Below are 16,479 nucleotides of genomic sequence, written 5' to 3'. Positions count from 1 at the left end.
AGGAAGATACTGAAAAGATAATTAAAAAACAGATCTGCCAACATCTAGAAACAAGTAAAGTAATAACTAGCAGTCAGCACGGGTTTGTTGAGAACAGATCATGCCAAACCAATCTTATTTCATTCTTCAACATAGTGACTAAATTAGTAGACCAGCAAAATACTGTGGACATAATATATTTAAATTTCACCAAGGCATTCGACAAAGTAGACCACAACCTACTTCTTAGTAAGCTAGAAAAAAGTGGAACAGATAGCACCACTACTAGATGGACTCGCAACTGGCTGACAAACCATACTCAACGAGTAGTCCTTAATGGGTCTAAGTCTACATAGAGGGAAGTAAGCAGTGGGGTGCCACAAGGTTCCATCTTAGGCCCAGTACTCTTCAATATCTTTATTAACAACTGAATTGAAGGAATAGAAGGGGAATTTACCAAATATGCAGATGATACTAAGTTGGCAGGAATAGCTAACACCCAAGAAGATAGGCTCAAGACCCTGATGGATCTTGACAGACTAGAACACTGGCCTGTATCTAACAAAATGAAATTCAATGTAGAGAAAAGTAAAGTCCAACACTTAGGCAAGAAAAACCAAAAGTACACATATAGACTGGGTGAAACCAGGCTCAATAGCAGTAACTGTGAGAGGGATCTTGGAGTCTTAGTGGACAATCAGCTAAATATGAGTCAGCAGTGTGCAGCAGCAGCCAAAAAAGCTAATGCAATCCTAAATTGCATTAACAGAGGGATACAATCTAGATCAAGTGAGGTACTAATACCACTCTATAAAGCCTTAGTAAGACCACAACTAGAGTACTGCATCCAGTTTTGGTCACCACACTATAAAAAAGATGTTGAGACTCTAGAAAAAGTGCAGAGAAGAGCAACCAGGATGATGAGGGGACTGGAGACTAAAACATATGAAGAACGGTTACAGAAACTGTTGCCTGGACAGTCTAGTGAAGAGAAGGACCGGGGAAGCCAGGATAGCAGTCTTCCAATATTTGAGGGGCTGCCATAGAGAGGAGGGGGTCAAGCTATTTTCTAAAGCGCCTGTAGGCCAGACAAGGAACAGTGGATGGAAACTGAACAAGGAGAGATTTAACCTGGAAATAAGGACAAACTTTCTGACAGTGAGAACAATCAACCAATGGAACAGCTTGCCCTTGGAAGTTGTAGGAGCTCCATCACTTGAGACTTTCAATAAGAGATTGGACTGCCATTTGTCAGAAACGGTGTTGTGTCTCCTGCTTGGGCGGAGATTGGACTAGATGACCTACAAGGTCCCTTCCAATTCTGATTACCTGTTACCTGTTATTTGTTATCTGTACATACTTGTCCTTGAGATTTTGATGGAACTGGAGAAATTTCTGGGATAAAATGGAAACAGGAATTTAAAATACTAATGTCCTCTATCCCATATGCCACTCTAAACCAATATGATACTTAACATTCAAACACAGAACAGCATATTTCATACTGAATGACTGTCAATCATCTCTAATTTTTAATTTCTTCCTCTTATACAAAGTAGCCACAGAAGCAGGACATACTTTCCTTTGGATAGATTTTTCATTAAAACCAATGTTTAGTTCTCAACAGACACCCTATTTATTTCCCTTAAAAGGAAAAATCATTTGAAAAATAAATGTTAACAGAAAACTCAGCAAAAAGAAAGAAAGAAAGAAAGAAAGAAAGAAAGAAAGAAAGAAAGAAAGAAAGAAAGAAAGAAAAAGAAATTAAAAGGCACAGTAAAGTTTTTCCCTAATTTCTGCCACCAGTTTAATTTTGAATTTTACGTGAAATTGGAGGGAGAAGCTAGTTAGGCCCTAATAATTACAACAGAACGAATGAGCAAAAGTTAGGGCTTTACCCAGGATAGCTTGCATATTCATATCCAGGTATAACATATAACTGACTGGAAATCTATATGTTGTATTAATTAACACAGGGAACTATTCAGTCTCATCCATCACTTCCTCAGGAATGTAAAACCAAGGTTTGCTAAATAAGTTGTTGCTAATGGCTTCCTAAGTCAGGCATTTTCTCATCCAGCCACCCACCCAAATAGTTATACCATCACTAACATAGAAATCATTAAGATATATCTCTTCAACAGATCTTTATTGATTTTAAGGTTAACCTATGCTGTTAATTGTAGGGTATTTCTCTATGACTATTAATACAGATAGTTTACTGAAGATTTTTATAAATTGAAAATGCTGGTTGTCAAGAATATAATTTGTGATGACTGCTACTGAATTACTTAGTTGAGGAGCGCTGGAATAGACAGATATGTTTCCAACTTCCAGTTCAAAAACATGTTTTATCCTGGTTAATCAGATCAATTTCTGCTGAGAATTGATAGTAACATTCCCCTTATGTTGTATATATTGTAATAAATATTTGATCTCATCTGATTTGAGTCCTTCTCCCATCTCTCTCCTACAAGAGATTACCTATCAAAGCAGCCATGGTGGTTTGGTTTGGTTGCAAAAGACTAGAAGCAAGATTGAAAAGGGTTGAGATAATTTATCTGCTTTTTAAAATTCCAAACTTCTTTCCAATGTTTTCTGAAATATTGCTATTACTTGATTAAACTAGCCAAGATAATATGTTAGGGCAGGGTCCCCAATCCCCAGTCTGTGGACCAGCACCAGTCTGTGGCATGCCAGAAACTGGGCCACGCAAACAAGTGAAACCCTATCCACTGATTTCAGGTAGCATACAAAACCACAACCCCTCCAGTCCACAGAAAAACCTTTCTCCAAGGAACCAGTCCCTGATGCCCAAAAAGCTGGGAGCTGCTGTTCTTGGATGCCTTTCCTGAAAAATGTCCATTCCTAGTTCTTCCTTGTTCTGGCTTCCTTCAACTGACCTGCTGGGTTGTTTTTATATTTTCATATATAATTAATTTCATGCCAGTTTTCTTAGCATTGCTACTCTTTATCAGGCTATGCATAGTTTGATCTAGCTTTCCCTAGATCATGGCTATGTTAACATAATATTTTATTTTGTATTTCTTTCTATTGAGAGTCTTAATTCAATCCCTTTATTCTTCAGATGACCCATATCCACTTCTACTAGATTTGTTTAGATTAGTGTGAACCCAGCATGCCAGAAAACTAATAGTTCAATCACTTCAGTTCAAAAGAGTCTCAGATGTACCATCTATGCAAAGCAATTCTTCAAGTCTTTGAAGTGGGAATTTGGAAATGCCTCAAACAGATTATATCAAATTTTGTTTTGTCTTGAAATAAGCCTACATATAAATATCTAAGTATGAATAAAAATAACTGTGTGTGGGGGAGGGATGGACGTAAACAGTGATATGTCATCAAATGAGACCATTGTCTCATCCTCCCCTACCTCCACTCCCTCCAACCATTGTAAAGAATTGGTAGAGGATCTCACATTGGTAGAGGCATCTTCAATTAGATGTTGTGGCCATATAATCATTTGGCTAAACCAAATGTGAGAGTGCCACAAAGGAAAATAATGAGGCGCAGGGGTACCTCTGCCTTGTGGATCTTTGGTAACCCATAGAATGGCGCCATGGCTGAGTCTCTTGGTCAAATCATTTTTAAATCCTCATCAACTTTCCCTTGCCTTTTGAGTTTATTGGCTACTTTGTTAATTTGGTTCTTGAATGATGTCATTGGATCTTTGTCCAGGAGTTGATAGGTGCTCCTTTTGAGGAGGTCATAGACTTTGTTATTATAGTCTGTTCTGTCCATGACCACTGTCACCCTGCCCTTATATGCTGGTAGTATGACTGTGGAATTGTCCTTCCTCAATTCCTGGAGGCCGTCATTTCCGATTTCGACAATGTGACACTCTTCTTGTGGCTGGTGAGAAGCCCTATCAGCCAGTGCCTATTGGCATTTTTCACCTCTTCAGTAACCTCTAGTTGAAGAATCGTTGCCTCAAGGGCCACAGAAAAATCGACTGGTTTGCCACAACTGAACCCATACATGCAACCTTCTACAATGCTGTTACAAATCTGGGACTGGAACAACTAGTAAGGAACAATACTAGATTAAACAACTGCCTCGATCTCATCTTCTGCAATAGTTTGAATTTAATTTATGGAATACAAACTAAAGAACCCTTTTCCAACAGTGACCACAATATGATTGACTTTTGTGTCAACATACACCCACACAAAAATCATCACAATGATGTAATCCCCAATTATAACTTCAAAAAAGGCAACTATGATCTTATAGACAATGATCTCTCATCCTTTGATTGGCAATCTCTATTCACTGGATGTAATGCTGTTGAAGACCATTACAACATATTTTTACTTGAAGTCAAAAGAGTCATCAAACTATATGTACCAATAACAATTCCCACCCCCCACCCCAAAAAACAGATTACCCATAACAATAAGGAAACTTCAATCTAAAAAGAGATCACTCTGGCAGAAAAACAAATCTGGTCACGTTGCCAACTTCAAAAGCTGATACAAAAATTTATGCCACCAGATAAAGACTGAATGCACCAATTATCACATTAAATAAGAGGAAAACCTTCTACACACCAATTCCACCCATGCTTTTTACAATTTTGTAAACAACAAACTAAAAGGTCCATCCCACCCCTGATAGGACCTAATGGTAAAGACTGCAATGATGACACTATTAAAGCCAACATCTTTAGCACATTCTTTGGCTCAGTATTTGTAAACAGCAATGGATCAAGCCCAGTAATTCCTAGCTGAACCACAAAAAACTACAATGATCTAATACGTATCGATTTTACAGAAGACAATGTTGAAAAAGCACTACGCAATCTAAAACCATCTCTATCTATTGGACCGGATGGAATATGTGCCTACTTCTTAAAAAAGCTATCCACTGCCGTAGCAGAACCTCTAAGCTCCTTGCCTAACCTATGGTCACAAGCCACGGTCATCCCCATCTTCAAAAAGGGAGACCCCAGCCTAATTGAAAATTACAGACCAATCTCCTTATGCTGCATCACCTGTAAAGTCATGGAATCAATTATTAACCAATCCATTATCCTCCACTTAGAGACAAACAACCTACTCTCCAATAAACAACTTGGTTTCAGAAAAAAAAACTATCCTGTAATCTGCAACTCTTATGGACGACACAACCCGATCAGGGCAAAACAATAGACATAATCTACATAGACTTCTGTAAAGCCTTTGATTCAGTGGTACATGACAAACTACTACTAAAAAAAAAAATCTTATGGTATCTCTGGACACCTCCATAACTAGATAGAAGCATTCCTGTCAAACAGACAACAAATGGTCAAAATTGGGAGTGTCCTATGAAATTCTGTACCTGTCAACAGTGGTGTCCCCCAAGGCAGTGTTCTAGGACCAACTATCTTCATACTCTACATAAATGACTTCTGTGATCACATTAAGAGCAACTGCGTTCTCTTCACTGATGATGTAAAGCTGTTCAATACCACAGACAACACTGCTACCCTTCAAAAAGATCTTGACTATGTAACAGAATGGTCAAACAAATGGCAACTTCAAGTCTCAACAAATAAATGCCCTGTCTTGCATATTGGCAAAAAAAATCAGAAAATAAAATACAAGCTGAATAGTCAAGACCTTGTTGATGGTCCAAGCTCTGTAAAGGACCTTGGAATACTCATCTCTAATGATCTAAGTGCTAGAGCCCACTGTAACTACATAGCCAAAAAGGTATTAAGAGTTGTTAATCTAATCCTATGTAGCTTTTTCTCTGGTAATATCACACTACTAAACTAGAGCATACAAAACATTTGCTAGACCAATATTTAAATTCAGCTCATCAGTCTGGAACCTACATTATGTATCTGATATTACACAGTTGAGAAAGTCCAGAAATATTTCACAAGAAGAGTTCTCCACTCCTCTACTCGTTGCAGAATACCTTATGCCACTAAACTTGAAATTCTAGACCTAGAAAACCTTGAATTACGACATTTTCGGTCTGATCTAAGTATGATATATAAAATCATACATTGCAATGACTTACCTGTCAATGAATACTTCAGCTTCAACCATAACAACACAAGAGCACACAATAGATACAAACTCAAGGTTAACCTCACCAAACTTGATTGCAGGAAATACGACTTCAGCAACAGAGTGGTCAATGTCTGGAATACTCTACCTGACTCTGTGGTTTCTTCCCCAAACTCCACAAATTTTAACCTTAGACTGTCTACTATTGACCTCATCCCTTTCCTAAGAGGTCTGTAGGGGGCATGCATAAGCGCACCAATGTGCCTACCATCTCTGTCCTATTGTTTCTTTTATTTTTCTTATATGTACCCATTTCATGTATTAATAACTATGTATGTACTTATACCTATTATCTTGTAAGTGATTGACAAATCAAATAAATAAATAAATAAAATAAAAGCTGCATCCCACTGTAGAACCCAGACCTGTATGTCCATGAGTTCTTTCGAGGACAAATTGTGCAGCAATGCTTTATCCAGCACAAAGAACAGCATTCTCAGATCTGGGCACATATGCAGAAGCATAAGCACACATTCAGCTTTCACAAAGCTGAGGTTGTTGCCTGTGATATAACTAAAGGAGGATGCCTTTTAAAAGAAGTCTGGTTTTCCAACAGCAATTCTATCAATAGGCATATTGAATTACCACTGGCCTACCAAGCACTGAGACACCAGGAAAGACCCTGCAGGAGGAGCAGAGACCACTTCCCATTGGGGAGCAGGGACCGATGGCACCACCCCATCCCTGGGCATGTGGACACATCCTATGAAGGCACAGCCAGGCCTGTTCAAATGCAGAGGAGCTTGGCAGAGCTGCCTCAAGTTATAGCAGACAGGAATAATGAAGAACCAGCTGGGCCAACTACAAGGTCACGAGCAAAGCAACAAATTGCAATAGCTGGCATGTTAACATCACCTCCTAGAGATAAGCATTCCAGGCTGGGTCAGGCATGGGAGAAAGCAACAAGAGATAAGCCTCCTTTGACCAACATGATGGAAGCAAAAACAACAAAGCTAAATATGGATGGGAGGCAGTTGAGAGGGCCTATTACACGTACAAGGGCTAAATTGATTAATTGTATATAAAGGCAAAGATCTCTGTAATGGTAGCTTAATACTCTGATGATGTCAGCAGAGGCTGACGAAAGCTTAATAAATACATTAAATGTAATTTTAAGTTCCGGAGATCGCAGGATATCTGTTTCTTCTTTTACAAGTATGGAACTCGTATTTTTAGAATAGTTTGTAACATATACATATGCATAAGCATATACATAGGATAAAAATATAACAATCTATTCATTCATGGCTTCCTCCAACTGGAGTGGCTATATGTGAAGAAAGTTTAAAGAAAGCTCTTACACTATACTTCCATTGTTTGTACATAATAGGAAATCTTGGTTTAATAAATGCTGACACATTTGCTGAAATACAATGCAAGAAAGGAGAAGAAGGGCAAGCACAAGTAAGAATTGCAGAGGTATGCAGTTCATTCTCAGTGTGACAAAGATAATCAGTTCTGAATAGACCACATCACTCCTAGAATTTGCAGTTATGCCAGAGATTTGTATAAAACCTCTCTGGCAGATGTTGAAAGTGACATGTTTAGTGGCATAAAGGCTCAGGGCTTATGATACACAACATCTTTTTAAAAACACATGCTGTGCATTATTACCAATATTGTAATAGTACTGATGATCTAGGTCATGTTTTCATGACTATACAATTTACATTTAAAACAGTGCTGAATGAACAATTTATTTTTATGCCATTATTAAGCATTTTGAAAGATGTTATGGCTGTGTGCAAACATTAGGCCATTTTGTCTGATTAATGCTAACCCATCTTATATTTAATTTTGAGCCTCCTCTCTTAAAATACATCATGCTGGATCAGTACTTTAAGAAGCTTCCTTGCTTTTGTTACTTCCTGATTTAATTATGGTCATTTAACACAACTCCATTATCCATGCTGCTGTATCATTGATTATAAACATACCTACTGAACTCTTAATCATGGTTGCAAAGACTGTCTTATTTAAAGGTTTTAAAATTTCATCATTTAATTTAATTATCTTTTCCCAGAAATGAGAAGGAAATGAAAAGCGTCATATGAGTAAAGTATCCATGGGACAATGCAGAGAAGCATTTTTGCCACAAATTCACTAATTCTAGCTATAATCACTAGCAATGTTTTTGTTTTACAGACTGGTATGATTTGGAAAAAGAACAAAATTGCTTTTAAAGTACAAAAATAATTATGAACCACTTGAAACGTAATGTCTGTGTTTTATTTCTCATCAGAATTCATTAGTGTGTAACATCAATAATTTAGCCCATCATTTGCCAACACTGACTTGGCTCAGTAGTTCAATCATGTAACCCTGTAAACTCACTTTCCATTAAAATGAATGTTGCTGACAAAGGATAACTAAAGAGATACTTCATTTATTAGCTAAAGAGATACTTCATTTATCAACATTTTTAAATTAGGACTTTGGGACCATAGACATTTAGCTGGATAAAATATTTCAAGAAATCTATACCAAAGGACAAAAGATGTATGTGGAATCATCTCACGTTACTCAAAATGACAAATGCCTTTGCATTTGTTTGTGTGTATGGGTGGGTAACTTGGTTTATCACACTCCTCCAGAGGCAGGAAGAAGCACTTGCAAATGATCAAGTGACCCATATGATGACAGCTTGGCTGTAAAACAATGAAGTCCTATATCTTTGTAGAATTAGGACTGATTTCTCTACAGCTGTTTTTCCATGTAACAATCCATACTGAAGTCAGCCTGCATGTGTTAAACGTATCTGGATACTGTAGGAAGTAAGCTGATGGCTGGCTTAGCAGATATCAAAGATTGAGTGCCTCAGAATCAAATATATTGTTAAGTGAATCAGTATTTAATCGTACAGTACATTTCTCATACAAAACGTCTCAACACAAGCAAATTTTCTTTCTATTTCTGAGCAGTACTTTGAAGACATAATTTGAAATTTATCAATAGCCATTACTTTTCTCCACTTTTTAAAACAATTTCTGTGATATTTAGGTTCTTCATTCTAATGAGTTATTAGATTAAGACAACTGGCAAAAAGAACAAGAGAATTTTTCAAGGATCTAAACCTATAATTGTGATACTGTACTTTAGGCTGGTGCTACTTATTTCTTTGTATATTATTGACATTAATTCAAGTTAGGCAAGACAGGGAGAAATTTGCTAATGTCATGCCAATGTTGTTTGGTTTTCTAGTCGGTTGGTGAGAAGGCTTGCATTGAGAAACATACTTGATGTGCCATTAGGCTACCTAAAATTACTATCACAAACTTTACAATAAATTAATCATCTGATATAAAAGAGCAGAATAATGAAGCCAAACAATCAAACAAAAATTTCAGAAGTATTGTAGATTGGCGAGAGTCTCCTCTGGTACAGGAATGAGCTAAATGTTACAGTAATAGAAAAAATAGAGAGAGAGAGCAATTAAAAAAGACACTTACAATGTAAATAAATAAATACTGACTAATTCTATTTTTGTGTTCTGGATGGAAGAGCTTTAATCTATTCTATGCCTTTATATCTTGTAAGTGGTTCCAATTCCAGTTTGACAGTTCATGGTGTATTTAGGCATATAAAGATACAGTACTAGTTTATTTTCTAATATGCTTTCTATTTCCAAGTTACCTATTATTTAGCCATTTTCTCTGCATATATAACTTTTGTTAATGTAGGTCATTGTTGGCTACTGATTTTAAGATTATTAAAAGATTCATTCTCCTTCCTCTGTGATTTTGGATAGCAATATCCTCCAGTAACCAAAATACTGAAAATACTGTAATGTTTATTCTATAATAACCATCATTTGTTACAAATAAGTGTATCTAGGATTACATCTCAGCATCAGCTGGAGAAAGTTATGAAGTATCTTTACAAAATCTAGTGAACTACAACTCCTTATTAAACATATTTTCTGTAATGTTCTTTACGTAATTGCAAACTAGATCGTATACTTTCAGTTTTTTATGGACTTTGCCAAATAAACACAATTCTTTGATTATATGACTCTTACATTCCAAAGCTGTGTCTCTCTTTCTTACTCCTCCCTTTGTCAATACCTTTTCTTTGAATTAGAACATGTAAATATTCAAAGCTCCATTATGGTGCAGTCACTAAGGCATCACACTAGAAACTGAGAGACTTTGAATTCTGGTCCCATCTTAGACATGAAACCAGCTAATTACCTTTGGGCCAGTCTTTTGTCCCTAGGAAGAGATGCAATGGCAAACTGCTTCCAAAATTCATTGCCAAGAAAATTGCAGTGATTAATCCATGCAATTTGCCAGGAGTAAAAAAAAACTGAAAATAACCTCCTAAAAGTGTATATATTTAGACATGAATACTTGCATAGGAAAGTATCTCTTCTTGAACTTGAATTCCCTAATCAATTTAAATGTAACTTCTGTTTTGAGGTCCAAGAGCCTTGTTCTTTGACATATGCAAGTTACAGTTTTCACTACTGATTCAAGTGGAGGACTCCAGTATCCTTATAGGAAAACCAGCATACAATTGTTATTTTTCCATGCAAAGATGATGCTTGAATTTAAATTCATGGCATGACTTGAGTCTCTTGTCAATTTGTTATCTGCATTTCCATTTGGCATATCTGCCGACTCTTAGTAATAAAAGTGTTTGTTTAACAAGATTGTCCACTTTCACCTTTTCAGTTATTTAAATGTCTTACTCATGTCATGCATGGTTCCATCCAGTTTTCCCTGAAAGATAGAACTGCTTTATTCCTAGATTGAATTTTTAAAATAGCATGTAGAAATACAAATAAAACATTGCTTCTTCCTAATAAGACCCTTCTATATTTTTGTTATTATGGTTAATTTGTGCTTATGTATTTTAAGCTGCTGTCCTAAACACAAGTATTAAAGAAAAAAGTATTATAGAACCCTGTAAAACCTATTTCCAAAGTAGCAAATGTGGGAATATTAATAAGGAAACAGTCAAGTTTAAGTTTCAATGTTTTTACCTTGTTATCTTACTTATAACACTAAATACTAAATACACTAGGTATTAATTTGCTGTCCTTATGGCTTGTAAATGCATGCCATGCTCATAGTCATAGTAGCTAAGGGGTTTTCTCTCCATATTTCTTTAAGTATGGTAAAGTTAATACTTGTAATGAGAAATCCACCCTGAGACCTGGGGTTGATAAATTAGCAAAGCTATCCAAATCAGACTAGTGGCCTTCGAAGCACTATTATTTCCAAAATGCAATCCTACCATTAAAATTTTAGTATACTAATACAAAGCCTTATTTCTAGAATGAAACCTGTCATGTCACATCCTTGGAAAACTGATTTTTAAAAAAGTTCAGATTAATTAATATTCTAGATGGAGCAGTACACTCAACTAATCCCATTCTAGGTACAGTCAGTATTCTATGTAGTCTACATTTACAACTAATCATTACAAAAGGAACAAAGATGTGTTTGAAATAATTGGTCCTGACAAATCTTGATTCAGATGTCCACAATTTGCTTCTAATTTATAGATCACGTTCTTTCTTTTTTAATACATTTGTTTATTCAATGTTTCAACAATTAAGAATAAATTTCCACATTTTGCAGTGATACTATAGCACTGTTACATTTGTAAATATCCTCTTCTTAGCAATAAACCAAGCTGTATGAAGTATTTATTTGGAATTCAAAGTGTGTTCTCTCTCTTTCTAATAAAAACAGTAGTAATTCTGCATCTGTCTGTCCAACATCCTGAAAGCAACCAGAAATTGGAGTTTATTTTTTATCTCTAATGTTGATGAGGCTTACACCTATCATTTGATGGCTATTGTTTCACCAAATATGTGAAATAATGAGCTATCATTACTATAGAGTCTTCATTATCACACAACTATCACCTTAAGCATGTACTTTTCAGAGACACTTTACATACTCAATTTCAATAAGCAAAAATAAATAAATAAAATGAGTACCCTTCATATATGAATAATTTCCAAGTATATGGTGTATGAGTGTGTGTCTGTCTGTCTGTCTCTCTCTCTCTCTCTCTCTCTCTCTCTCTCTCTGTGTTTGTGCATGCATGTTGAATTTAAGATTAGAACGGGGGAAGATTTTCTTCAGTTGCATAACATATAGCCCAGGAAACTGGCTCAGTAGGTTTCTAAACATTTGATTTTATTTTTTTGTTATCACTACCCAAATGCAATATAATTTCATACAGTGGCATAATTTTATACAGAGACTATGAGCTTTCTGAAAAAGAACATGGAGTACTTGTAAAACTATCTGAAACTTCTGAGAATAAGTAACTGGCATACAACAGTACAAGAGGGCCATCTCTACAAATGAAAGAAAGCAAGTGCATTGTCAGTATATGCAGCTTAGTAAATTCCCCTGTGTAATTATGGTACTATGACTCTCACCTTTCTTTATGCAGTCGGTTTTAAGAAAACTGCAAAAGTGTCTGACTACTTTCTATGCTGCAATGGGATTCCTTTGCTAAAATCACAATGGTACAGAGGTTCATGGTTCAATAGTTAGAAATGGGTGGTATCTGTATGCATCACATTAATAGAAGCAATCAGGGCTTGGAAACTTTCTCATCTTTCATAAAATGCAAAATATGAGTTATCTATGCAATGTTCTTTTAAAAATGTAGATCCTTTTCCATATTTCCATATTCCCCAGAATGACATCTAGTTCATCTCTGCACTCAACTTGTAGCTTGTCAAAATCAGCCATTTTGAAATAAAATACCTTAGTTACAGCCACTTTTCCAACAGCCTATTCAATTAAATCCTTCTGGACTAATGCATGATCACTTGGTCCAAGGTTATTCCCCAGCAGCCATTTTATCTATCATAGTCACACTACTTGCCAGCACCAAATCCAACATAGCATTTCCTTTTGCTTCAGAAGATTGATTTGCTCTTCATGCATGCAGAGAATGATGACCTTCTTAACTGGAATCTCTGTAATAGCCATTTCACCTTGATGCAGACATGATATGCACCATACAAATCTCCTTGGTTAAGAAAAAGATAGAATATAATTGAAAAAGACCTTTTGAAGTGTAGAAAATACAGGATGAGGGTTGCAACAGCAAGGAGCAAATCTTGTCATCATTATGCAACATGATTCCTCTATACATTCTTTTTCATAAAACTTATGTTTTGCTTTCTACATTGTCTATTTTTTCCCTATATTATTTCAATTTAGGATACAAATATCGCATATTTCCATTAAGGATAGAAATATAAAAGGATTTTTAAAAAGATGTATATGTGTTTATAATTACATGTGATTGCTTCCCTCAACATCATGAAAAAGGGACAAATAATGAAAGCAATATTCTATTATTAGAATAAATTGAGTAAACTAGTTTCTTCTTACTTTATACCACTGGTAACACTAACCTGGTTGCACATAAAGCTTCATTAACTTGCCTGAAAATTGGGTGTTTACTTTCAGAAAGATAATCTTATGATAGTTTGTATCAAGAGTCAGCCAAGTTACAGGAATGTGTGAATGAGTGTCCTGTGTTTTTTTTTAATAAAGTGGCAGTGCTTTCACTTTTTTAAACAATATAAAAGATTGTTTTGAAAATTCTTGCTACCATTTCTATATATTCTATATATTTCTATATATTTATTTCTTTATTGAATGTGTTCTTGTTTTTCTTTTTCTGTTTCATATAGGGGGGATTATTAGAGACAGTCCAAAATACAGACATTTTCTTGAAGTCTTTGACAGATGGTTTGTCTACTTAGAAGATAATGCAAACAACCACTGTGTCTTGGATGCTGAAATATAAGACAAGAAAAGTCACACAGTTCAGATAACAGTGTAATTGGACATTCACCTGTTTGCCATTTCACACTTCCATGGACGAAAAACTCACCACCTCCCAGCATGCCTTGCCATTCTCTTACTTACAGCAAATCCATAACAATGAAACAGGTGACTTTCATGCTGCTGTCAGGAACGATCTAATTTCAGCTCTGGGTGACTGATTGCAATTGGCTTTGCCTCATCTGATAATTAATCTATGTCACCATTAATTGGAAGAGAGAATAATTACTGGTGGTGTTGACAGTGACTGTACGCTTCCCCAGATTTCCCCATTGTGTTGGACCGAATAAAGGCTTTGCGATTCAGTACTTAAAGTTTATGTAAACTGTAACAATACTGATGCCCATGTGACACTTTAAGACTCTGTCTAATGTACTTTTGTTTTTGTGTTTACCAGTCTTTTTTAGCTCACTGAAAGCTGTCTCCCTCAATCACTCTTCAATGTTCTATCTTAATTTTGTGGAAGTTTAAAGTTTTCAATGAGCTGGAGATGAATGATTAATGAATAAATTTAAATGCTTCATTTTGTCCATGGATCATTAGTCAAGTCCTTTGTGGTAAGGACCTGAGAAAGGAGTGGAAATTATTGAGACATTAGCCTGAAGCAAGTTTGAGGTAAATATTATGCAAAAAAAAAAAGATGAAAGAAAGAAGCTTGGTAAGTGAACAACTTTTGGCCACGCAGAAAATCTAGAATCTCAAAAAATCTTTTTATCTGAGTTTACTTTTATAATATTAATCTGAATAGTATTACCTATAGAAGTAAAACATATTTTGTGATAAAAGTAAATTAGTCTAAGTCATAATTTATTTATTATTGAGCAATATATGGTTAGTAAATTCAAAAATGAATAGCAAAAACAACAAATACATATACAGTGTTATGAATATACTAAGTGGAACAAGTTGAAAGATTTTTGAACATTTCCCAACAATATAAATCTTGGAGCAATATTTCAAAAGCCTTGAAACAAAAAAAAACATCCTGTATTTATCTCATATTTTATTGGGTTAAAAATATTTACAATTTCTATCCATTTCCTCTAATGTAACTGATTCTGCCTACTATGAAAATACTGTGTTATTCTTGACCAAAAAAATCATTAAAAATACACAAGTTCTTTCAAGATATCAGGAACCAATATCAGTTATAAACAATGCAAAATTTGACAATTATTTTAGCAGAATGGTCAAAATTTAAAGGATATGAAAATAAAGATAATGGACTATTACAAATATAAAATTCAAATAAACATTTTAAAAACAATTTAACAATGTTCCATTTAATTAAAAAATACATACAGTATATTATATAGAAAATGTTGCCTCTGGTTTTTTTTTTCTTCCCAAAGCTACTCACAAACCAGAAAAGCAATTGAAATGGACTATGGGATTGAAACTATCTTGTATTAATTATCTTGCATGAAGCAGCAAAAATAGACAATGTACACTAATGCAACCCATGTAAACAAAATTCTAGGCATCCTTAATGAGGTTCTTCAATATCCATATATCATTTATTTGTCTCTAGCATTATTATCAAGTCAAAAATTATTGTATTTATTTATGATATTTCTTGTTTCTTAATTACCCATCTCCAGGCAGTGTAGAGATTAATGCATAATCTTTCCTCTTTAGTCCTGATACATGTTGAAAAGCATCACTTGAGATGGACAGCTATGGAAACAAACAAACAAATAAATAAATTAAATAAATAAATGTATGGAGTCCCTACTGAACATCGAACATATGTACCTGATTGATAAGAACTGATAGCTTTGAATGGATCACATTTTAGCAAATATTTTCAAAACTGTCAGCTTTGAATGACTCAGTCCAGCATGAATATTAAAATATGCCCAGAAGCAAGCTAGCAGTCTCCATATCACCTTTCAAAAACATAATCTATACTTCCCTCATTGAGCCCCTGAACAAAGTTGCTGTATTTTGGAACACTAGTCTCTTCAAGGAATTCTTCAGAAATAGCTTCTGAGGTGTAGAACATTATAGTAGTCAAGGCAGGAATTAGCTGTAAAGAACTATCTGGCAAAGATACCTTAGAAAAAGATTTGCCATCTATTCTACTTCTAACTATTCAACTAGCATCTAAAATACAGCAAGGTTGATTCCAGATAAGACTTCCTTTGAATGAAATTCCATAGGTCAGAAGCATGCCTGGAATAAAAAACTTGATTATGAAAATGCTTTGTACTACATATATAGGATCGTAAATTGAAACCTAACCATAATAGGAGCAAGTATTCTTGTGTAAAAATAGATCCTGTTTTTGATATGGGAGGCTAGACAACCTGTTGTCCTTGAGATTAAAAACAACTTCATTTTCCTGTCCTATATATGCCTTGGTTTGAAAATTAATTAAAAGTAAATACTTTATATTGATTTCACCAATCTGTTAGTGGTAATATATAGATATTTTCATCTTCTATTCCTAAAAAATTCAGATCATTTTAAAACAAAAATGACTACAATCAAAAGTTGATAGTAAAAAGAATCCATACTATATAATAAGAGAAATTATTTTGGGAATTCTATCGATATGCTGCTTACATAATTGTTAAAATTTGGAA

The 16,479-nt window shown here is 35.0% G+C and overlaps 1 protein-coding gene across 2 annotated transcripts in view; it reads left to right on the top strand.

The window, feature by feature from the left end:
• CCDC178 (coiled-coil domain containing 178) overlaps positions 1 to 14,427 on the top strand; it is a 133,572-nt gene extending 119,145 nt beyond the window's left edge. For both annotated transcript variants that reach the window (XM_087931205.1, XM_087931206.1), the window contains one exon: positions 13,738 to 14,427. In XM_087931205.1, coding sequence (XP_087787331.1) covers positions 13,738 to 13,809 — 72 coding nt within the window. In that variant the 3' untranslated portion in view covers positions 13,810 to 14,427. The remainder of the gene's footprint in view (positions 1 to 13,737) is intronic.
• Positions 14,428 to 16,479: the final 2,052 nt, after the last annotated feature.

This window comes from Pseudonaja textilis, chromosome 3, assembly GCF_049901715.1.
Source record: "Pseudonaja textilis isolate UNSWEBS1 chromosome 3, rPseTex1.2, whole genome shotgun sequence".
In the NCBI taxonomy this organism is placed as follows: Eukaryota; Metazoa; Chordata; class Lepidosauria; order Squamata; family Elapidae; genus Pseudonaja; species Pseudonaja textilis.
This window is presented reverse-complemented; position numbering and strand designations above follow the sequence as displayed.